Source organism: Sinocyclocheilus rhinocerous, unplaced genomic scaffold (assembly GCF_001515625.1).
Source record: "Sinocyclocheilus rhinocerous isolate Xijiao unplaced genomic scaffold, SAMN03320098_v1.1 scaffold25, whole genome shotgun sequence".
Lineage (NCBI taxonomy): Eukaryota > Metazoa > Chordata > Actinopteri > Cypriniformes > Cyprinidae > Sinocyclocheilus > Sinocyclocheilus rhinocerous.
In genome coordinates this window covers 645,641-655,547 of record NW_015647048.1, presented here as the reverse complement: position 1 = coordinate 655,547, position 9,907 = coordinate 645,641, and the positions used below count along the sequence as shown (strand labels likewise).

Below are 9,907 nucleotides of genomic sequence, written 5' to 3'. Positions count from 1 at the left end.
AAAAATCATTTTTTTTTTAATTTGGTATTACCATAAAATGTGAAGCACCTTATTAAAAAAAGCAGATGATTTTCACATGTATGTTTTAAAAAGGTATCCAATAATACATAAATATAGTTATTAATTTAGCATATTTTGCATATCTGGTCATTTGTCTCTCGGGGGTTGAGAGGTCAGTGAGTTTCTGTGTCAGGACTCCAAAATCTTGACAGATTGGTGCGTCTGGAGACCCTCGTCCTCCTCCTCGTATGCTGCCATCTGTCCTGCTCTCACAGAGCTGCTGAACATATGCTCCTCGAGGAGATTCACTGAGCTACTTTCATTTCAACCGATCCAAAAGTTTTACGCTGTCATGTGAGAATAGACCGAAATATTGAGAGAAGAATGGCTTTCAGCAAAGCAGTTTCATTTTTCAAACCAGAACACAGTTAAAGCTTTATAATGAATCTCATGCTATTTTTCTTGAAAATAATGTCAGTAAAAAAGTCTTCTTAAAAAACAAGATAATGATCTTAATGCGTCTAAAATAGGCTTCATTTTCTGAGATATGACCTGGGCATGACCCTAGCTCACGTTTAATTGATGGGTTTTAGTTTCAGTGCTGCACAAATTTAGAGAATAAAGTATAAATATAGACTTAAATAGAAAAAGAAATTCTTGTCTTGTCCTGGCTTTCTGCACCTTCATTCCTTCCTGTTTATTCTTTACCTTTACATCTTAAAACAGAACAGTAGAAGAATGTTCAACCCTTGGCTATGTATGAATCTGAAAATGGTGTATTATATAAATATTAATGCAAGAAAATCTGTGCATTTTCCTGAAAATACCAAGCTTGACATTTTCATAGCCTCATCAATACTTGGATGAGGATCTGCACAGTGTACTAATTTCTGAATTTTTTTATTTTATTGTATTTTTTTATGGATATGGGTGGCTGGGAGTTTACTAAATATTAATTTTGAGCTTTTTGTGAAAATGATTTTGCAGATCGACCAAAATCATTGCACGCTATAGTCTGCGTCTCAGTTGTGGACGTTTCTTAGAAGAGATAAGGTGCAGTTTTGTCCAGTGCTTCTATGTTTCTGCTCCAAATCATAATTCTTAATTGGACCTGAAGTAATTATTTCAGTGAAAGCTGAAGTTAGTAACATTTCATTTGTGCATTCATTGCATGCATTTACTGTAGTAATAGAAAACTATGCAACGAACCCTAATCCAACCCTCATCATAACCCTAACCATATAGTAAGTACATGTAGTTCACATTAATATAAGTCAGTTCTTAAATGTATAATTACACTGTAACTTGTTAACAGCTTTTTAACTTGTTAAATGTATAATTACATTGTAACAACTTGTTACTTTTTAGTTGTATTTTTATTTTGTGGTGGAAGCAAAAAAAAACAGAATCGCAAAATGTAAACACAGAATTCTGCGGGAAAAAAAGTAAGTAAGAATTGTGAGTCATAAACTGCGAGAAAGAAAGTGAGGTTACAGTATATCAGACTTCTCAGACAACTGAGACTTTTTTCTCACATTTTTGAGAAACAAAATTCTGAAATGTGAGAAGCAAAGTCAGCATAAAAGAAAAATCAATAATTTTGACCCATACAATGTATTGTTGGCTATTGCTACAAATATACCCCAGCGACTTAAGACTGCTTTTGTGCTCCAGGGTCACATATATTGAATGTGTTGCTACTAGTTTTTCAGCTGTCAGGAGAGTCCATAAAAGCTTCACTCGTCCTTGTGCTCTCGTGTCAGTGTTGAAATAGGATTTAACAACTAATTAAGAAAAAGCAAGACCGCTGATATTGGAAGCCACCCACAGTGCATTCAGAAAGTACTCCTTTATTTATTTCACTTAACAAAAAATAAATAAAGGAATTAAGGGGGCTGAACACTTTTTGAATGCGCAAAAACAAAAGTGTTGCGTTTATAATTTTGTTCAGTGTACTATTCAGTATTGCTTTGAGAAAGATGTCAAGTTTTCAAACCTGCTTCAAGTGACCACGGAACGTGTTTAGAATTTCATTATAGAACAAAAGGCTAATAAAATGAGAAAGACTTGACTCAGCATGATCTCTTTCTTTTTTGCCTTCAGAAGTCTGAGAAAATTAGCAAACTAGATGCATCTTTCACGTTTAGAAGTGCTGAATGAGTAAAAAAAGTGACCTTACAAATGATGCATATCTGAATAGTTGAGCAAATGTCCTCTATGCAAACTATGCCAGCATATTGCTAATAAAGCGAGACTGTACCTTTACTGCAGACGCTTCCATTCATGCTTGCTTTTAATTCCTCTCATCCTCTTTTTCCCCCTGCAGGGCATTGCTGCTTCGGCCCGCTCAAAGGGGAACCACAAGCAGAGAATTTTCTTGACTGTGTCTTTTGGTGGAATCAAGATTTATGATGAGAGATCAGGGGTAAGAGTATTCTGGGAGTGTTTCCTAGTTTTATTAGTGTAAATCCTATATATGTTTAACTGTGATCCTCGTTGTTGTGTCAGTTAACACTACTCTGATTCTAAAATGTTTAAATGTTACTAAAATGTTAAAATGCAAAAATGTTAAAAAACATTTGTTTTCACCTAAAATATAATATTATTTGAATATAATATATATATATAATATAATAAAATATTACTTGAACACTGATTTTTAATATTCTTAGAACGTTAAAAAACGTTAAAAAAATGTCTTACAATATTCTACTAAACCTTATTTTCACTCAGAGTGTAACGTTTATTTTTTTTTTATATTCTAATGTTTTCTCTCAACGTCATAAGAACATTCATCAAGTAAAAATTGTGTTTTTATTGAAAACCTGAAAACCTTTAATTTAACTACAAAAATTTTTTTTTTAAATGTAATCTAGCAAATCTATATAAGAAAGTTGGGACATCTTGGAAAATGCAATAAAAGCAAGAATCTATGACTGTTAAATCTCTTCAACCTTTAGTTAACTGACACAATTACAAAGAAAAGATTTCCACTGTTTTCACTGACCTACTGAATTTTATTTTGTCAATGCAATTTAAAAAAAAAGTGCTATGCCTGCAACACATTCAAAAACAGCTGGGAAGGAAGGCGTGTTTAACACTGTGTTGCATCACCTTTCATTGTAATTATTCACATTTGGTAACCGATAATGCTAATTGTTGCAGTTTTGCAACTGCAATGTTTGCCCATTCTTACTTCAGCCATTCAACAGCCTGTGGCCATTGTCATCTGATACTCCTCTTCATGATGCACTACACATTTTAGGTTGCAACATAACAAAAAGGGTTCAGAATACTTTCCGAATGCACTGTTTATGCGAGTTACACAAAGTGTACATAGAAGACAAATAGTCTTAACAATAGTTGGTGGCGTTTGTGAAAACAGACTTTGCCAACAAGGATGGCTATTTGCACTTAGTGTAAACAGACACTATCCAAAATTCAAATATAAGCACACATTTTGCTTGAAAAATTGTACAATATGAAAATGTATTTATTTGTAAAAAAAATTTTGGTCACTGATTTTGACACATAATGATGTGATCCTCAGGTCTTACAACACCACCACTCTGTACATGAAATCTCCTACATTGCCAAAGACACAAGGGACCATCGCGCCTTCGGCTACGTGTGCGGGAAAAAAGGCAACCACAAATTTGTGGCAATCAAGACCAGCTATTCGGTTAGTGTTCATAGCTCTTAATATTCCTAAATTCAAACTGTTCTCATGCCAGTTAAAAGTTATGACCTCAGTTATCCTCTCGTAGGCGGAGCCAGTTATACTGGACCTGCGTGACCTTTTCACCCTCGTCTATGACATCAAACAGAGGGAGGAGTCACAGGAAAAGGCTCAGAAGGACAAGCACTGTGAACAAGCCATCTATCAGGTGAGATCCAGCAAGAGTTTCTCCAGAAAATAACTGGCCAATGACTCTTTAGGGTAAAATTCTGCGTGCATTTCTACTGTCCATATGTATCATGCCAGACAAAGCATATAAATCTCACTTCCGGGGAAAGAGTTAAAAAAAATCACAATTGCCAAGTACGCTGGCTATGACATAGTTTTAGTTAAGGACAGTCTGTTTTACAAAGTCACACTGAACTTACACTGGACGTCCCGTGCCAAAGAATGCATCTCTATGGAATATGCCAAAGGTATGATGAAATATTTTTATTTGTTCACATTTGAGGGCTAGATCATTGGTCGTAGTTAGTTGATTATTTCTCTGTATTGTTACTGTTTGTCACCGGTTGCAGTTCTGGCTGTTCTAACTTACCATAAATTATAAATAATTTACTATAAATATCTGTTAAACAGGTCGCAATGAGTGTGTATTGGTATCATGGTAACATGGCTGTCTGTATTCATGGTAAAATTGTGTATCTAACGCATTTATAATTGGTGGTCTAAAATGTGTTTACATTATGGATATCAAGTCAAATTTTTGAATATGTTAGCCTATGGAATTTTCCTTATGTAGTAATATTATCCAGTGCTCTGCCATCTGTTGCTCAGTAGCTTTTAGTTTCATAGTTGTAGTAACAAGAGGTTTGTTGACGCACTGCAAATACGTCAATGGGATACTTCACAATACGTCATCGCCACCTTTTCTGTTTTCAAACGTATGACTGGTTCATTTCTGATGGTTCTCGGATTCGTGTTTCTTTTGGTTTTCTCTCATTTTGTCTTTAACATTTTTCTTAATGGCTGACACAGACGATTCTGGAAGATGAAACTGATGATCCGGTGTATCAGGTGAGAGTTTGTCAATCTCATTTACCATAAGCTTAACCTGATTTTATGAAGAACCGACATTCTATACTTGATTTTATTATCATTTAACTCCTCCATTTAAGTGTTGAGGATATTTTTTGCAGTCGATGCTCACAGAATTCTGTTAAGCATTCAGTCATTGCCAGTGTGTTGATCTGGAGTCATGTTTTGTGGTTCTGTCTATATGTTCTGTGGAGAGTCATAAACAGCCCTACTGTACCGGATGTACTCTGATATGCTGAACCCAGTGCTCTCTCGCTCACACTGAATACAGACAACTTTAACCATCAGTTTCACACAAATATATTTATCTCCAACCAGAATCCCTTAGATAGAGGCTCTCAAAAACCTTGGTTTAGTTAAGCTTTGAAGTACCAGTTTGTCATGGAAAAAAAAAAGTCCAGTGTTTTTACCTGTTGATATAGCAATGAAATAAAATGTATATTACATTAGCAGATGAAATTTTGTAGCTCAGAGTTTGCTCATTCATAGCTCAGGAGATGAACGCTAACCATGCACCCACCATATAACTTTCAAAGTGGGATTGCTGTTCATTTCACACTTAGACAACATTCTGTCATTGCAAGGTCAATTCCAGCCAAAACACGTTTCACACCGCAGGACTTGGATCTCAGACAGGTCTAGATATTTAACCTGCTAATGTCTCTCGTGCATAAGCGATGCATTGGCGCTTCTCACAGATCGCATCTGTAAAAATTCACACTTAGTTACTCGTGTGAACGGGCCATGATTTGCCTTCAGTTTCAGGCTTTTGTCTCCATTAACTGTCAGTGATCAGGGCTTAAATTGTGTGTGGGCAGCGTTAATGAAGTTCGCAGTTGTGTATCAGCTACTCATATATACACTACTGTTCAAAAGTTTGGGATCAGTAAGATATTTAATGTTTTTTAAAAAGGGTCTAGTGCTTATCAAGGCTGCATTTATTTGATAAAAATACAGTAAAAACAGTAGTATTGTGAAATATTATTACAATTTAAAATAACTGTTTTAATTTTTTTAAATGCTGAATTTTCAGCTTTATTACTGCAGTCTTCAGTGTCACATGATCTTCAGAAATCATTCTGATATGCTGATTTATTATCAATGTTGAAAACAGTTGTGCTGCTTAAGTTTTTGGAACCTGTGGATTCTTTGATAAATAAAAGGTTAAAAAGAACAGCATTGACTAAAAATAGAGATCAGAATATAAGTCTTACTATTACTTTTTTAAAAATCAATTTAACATATTCTTGCTGAATAAAAGTATTAATTTCTTTCAAAAAAAAAAAAAAGTAGACCCCAAACTTTTAAACGGTAGTGCATATTGTCAAAAAAGATTTCAATTTTGAATAAATCATGTTTTTTTTTTTTTACTTTTTATTATTTAGAAGTATTAAAGTAGAAAACGTTATTTTAAATTGTAATAATATTTCTCAATGTTATTGATTTTACTGTATTTTTTATCAAATAAAAACAGCAAAAAAAAAATCTTACTGACCCCAAACCTTTGAACGGCAGTATATTTGCAGATATAATTCTCCCAAAATCTGTAGAAATAAAACTGTACATAACTGGGATATTAGTAATACATTAAGAGTATAGAGATAAAACAACAAATTTTGAAAATCATATCTCTGATCATTTGATTTTAGGAAATATTGAGACTTTTGATTGCAGACTTTGGCATCTCTTCTGAAATTGGATACTTTTGTGAGATTACCGAGGCCTTTTTTTTGTGAGAAGCACCAGACCTAAGAGTAAAAATTTGCTTGCCACTTAATCAACTAACAACCGAGAAATGAATGAGATACCATTGCTGATTTTCTATCCTGTGGAAACAAAAAGGGTCAATCTACAGTTCTCACTGTTCTGGCTAAAGATACACAATATTCAGCATTGAATGTTCTTAGTGTTGCCGCTGTCTGATTGGTTCCATACGGGGCCTTTCTCATTTTCTTTCCTAACTCCTTGTAGTACATTGTGTTTGAAGCCGGACACGAGCCGCTCCGTGGCCACCAATCAGAGGAGAGCATTTACCAGGTACTTCCTCGAGCCACGCCCCTCTTCGCCCACACAGAAAGCGGAATCTAAAAATAGTTTTCCTATAATATTATCTCCCCAGATTAAACATTTAAAATGTGCAGTAATCTGTGATCTTAAAAATACAGTACTCGATTTAAATACCTACAATATGCAGTGCACATATAATGAATATTACTGAAGCATAGCAGGAGTCTTATGTTGTTAACTTGCTATAATTTTTAGGTCCCCACGAGTCATCAGAAAGACGGGATCTATGACGTTCCAAAACACCATCTTATGAGTGTAGGTTCTCTCATGTCTCAAACATTCGCTCAACCTTCCCGTCTCTTTTCTCCTTCAAACAAACCTCTCAATGTTCTTCCCTCTTCTTGATTTAGAAAATGTAACGTTTTTTTAATCCTATAGCAAATCGATCAGTGTACTGAAAATATTTCTTTGTTGTTGTTCATGTTACAAATCGTTCAGTATTATTTAAGGCAGCGATATTATATAAGGGAAACGGATGTGGGGGAAATCACACAGAGGTTTGTTTTGAGGCTTCACCTCTAGTATGGATGTACTGCATGGGTTTAGAAAATGTTAATGTGACAATTGCAATGCATCAATGACGAGGATTTCTAATAGTTTTTTTTTAACCAACAGAAATAAGGATTGGCTTTAAAAAACACTGTTATGATATGTTATGAAATTTTGAGAAAGAGTGATGTCCACCTAAAATTTCCAGAGCCTGTTATTTATAAAAACCTTACTAAAAAAAATAAAACATTGAAGATCGGCATGCATTGCAAAACCCCAGACAGATCTACAGAAGTCAAAACAAAGCATTGCTTTCACCAGAATGAATCCATGTTAAATGATTGTTATCAGTCCATTTCACAGAGTGTTATTGCTTGTCTGTTCATTCAGTCGGAGCCTATCGAGTGCTTGGAGCTTTACTCACATAAATATCAGTCTCTCTGCTGCAATGTTTGCTCACACGTGCCAAACATTGATTTTGCTTGATTCTATGAACACCTGAGTCTTCTGGTGTGATTTGCTAGCGTTTCTATAGAACATGACTGTTGTGTTGGCTTTGTTTTTTGTTTTGCTTACACATTGGTTTCTGGTTAAAAGGTCATATATTTTAGTTATCATCCACCTCGTTGCTTGCACCTTTTGTTTTGTTTTATTAATGTTTGTTGCCTGATTCCCTTCACTTGTTAGTGTCATTGATATGTCATTATGTCCTAATCTGATAGATCAATAACTATTCCACTGAAAAAAGTAATCAGTGATCTTGTTCAGATACTCTGTGTTGAGGAATGCTTTCCAGTACAGCATTACAGTATACTGTATCTTCTTTATCTTCCTCCCTGGCTGTCTTGCAGAATATAAACCAGTTTGATATTTTCGGTGACATGGCAACCCCCCCAGACATCCTTTCTGTAAGTAAACCTCAAGATGAACAATCACCCATGTGGTTAGTCTCACCTTTAAAGCAAACCGATTCCGATATTGACTGCCGATTTTTATTTTATTTATTTATTAAAAAAAAAAAAAAAATGTGTTGTTTGTTTGCTCTTACAGGCCGAACTGGCCTTAAACTAAAAATATCTTTAGCCATTTGAAATTAGAAGCAACCGCTGCATTTTAATCACAATCCAAACAAAGATGCTACACCCATTTTAATTGTTATTTTGATTTAAATTAGATGGTATTATTTCAAGAATTAAAGCAAAAACAGAATAGTCTGACTTTAGCGTTGTGAAATTACATAAGACAGACCTGCACATAAAAAATAAAGAAAGAAATAAAATAAAATAAAATAAAATGAAAAACCAATTGCGTGTGTTTAAAGCAAAAACCGTCCGGTGCCAATTTATGTCTGGTCAAACGGTGCATCTATAAATTTTATTATGATACCATAATGTAAATTATTTGTAGACTCATACATCCAAAATTACATCAATGTCATCACAGATGCCAGCGTCGCCTGCTACCGCACTGGATCCTGGAAGAAGGCAACGTCAGCACCGCCCAGAACTCTTCACCCATTTTAGCCCACCGGCTATGCCCTCAGGTAACAAGTCAAGTCAAATCAACTCAAGTCACCTTTATTTATATAGCACTTTATACAATGCATATTGTGTCAAATCAGCTTTACAGTGTTAAACAGGAAAAATTTGTGCTGATAATGCAAAAGGACAATAGAAAACAGTCAGTTTATCAGTTAAAGTTGATTCAGTGATGTCATCGTTCAGCTCAGTTCAGTTCTCTTCCAATAGTGTCTGTGCAATCAAGTCAACAATATTGCCAGCAATTGTGTCCCCAATTAAGCAAGCCAAAGGCAACAGTGGCAAGGAACCAAAACTCCATCGGTGACAGAAATGGAGAAAAAAACCTTGGGAGAAACCAGGCTCAGTTGGGGGGGCCAGTTCTCCTCTGGCCAGACAAAACCAGCATGGTGTGGTTTAATTCCAGGCTGCAACGCAAGTCAGATTGAGCAGAGGACTCGTCTGGTTCTTGTGGTCTTGTGCTGATGGCCGACGAGGTCTTCACAGGGGATCTGTCTCTAGGGTTCGTCTAGTTGACATGGTCTTCGCTGACATTCGGGGCTGTAGAGGTCATCTCTAGATGTTGATCCACCATCTGGACTGGACACGGACTGGATCCAGGTGACTGCAGTGACCATCTGATCTGGATACAGACTGGATCTGGGTGCTACGGTGACCTCAGAATAAGAATGAGACAGACTAATATTAGTGTAGATGCCATTCTTCTTAAGATGTCACAAGTACATTAGGTGTTAGGGGAAGTGTTCCCCGTTCCTGTTGACCTAATTAATGCAGCCTAACAATCCTTTAACAGATTTGAATTATAGAAAAGTGATTGTGTGTTATGTGTATGCCAGGTTAAAGAGATGGGTCTTTAATCTAGGTTTAAACTAACAGAGTGTGTCTGCCTCCTGAACAATACTAGGTAGATTGTTCCAGAGTTTTGGCGTTAAATAGGAAAAGGATCTGCTGCCCGCAGTTGATTTTGATATTCTAGGTAGTAGAAAATGGCCAGAGTTTTGAGACTGCAGTGGACGTGAAGGACTATAATGCGATA

General features: G+C 35.6%; 1 protein-coding gene across 1 annotated transcript in view; it reads left to right on the top strand.

Moving 5' to 3' along the window:
• The first annotated feature begins 547 nt into the window (after nucleotides 1–547).
• Nucleotides 548–9,907, top strand: part of LOC107708580 (disabled homolog 1-like) — a 17,672-nt gene continuing 8,312 nt past the window's right edge. Inside the window, exons 1-9 of the mRNA XM_016512843.1 lie at nucleotides 548–556; nucleotides 2,327–2,425; nucleotides 3,551–3,682; nucleotides 3,768–3,887; nucleotides 4,718–4,756; nucleotides 6,749–6,814; nucleotides 7,040–7,099; nucleotides 8,185–8,241; nucleotides 8,777–8,876. Of these exons, the coding sequence (XP_016368329.1) occupies nucleotides 548–556; nucleotides 2,327–2,425; nucleotides 3,551–3,682; nucleotides 3,768–3,887; nucleotides 4,718–4,756; nucleotides 6,749–6,814; nucleotides 7,040–7,099; nucleotides 8,185–8,241; nucleotides 8,777–8,876 (682 nt within the window). The remainder of the gene's footprint in view (nucleotides 557–2,326; nucleotides 2,426–3,550; nucleotides 3,683–3,767; nucleotides 3,888–4,717; nucleotides 4,757–6,748; nucleotides 6,815–7,039; nucleotides 7,100–8,184; nucleotides 8,242–8,776; nucleotides 8,877–9,907) is intronic.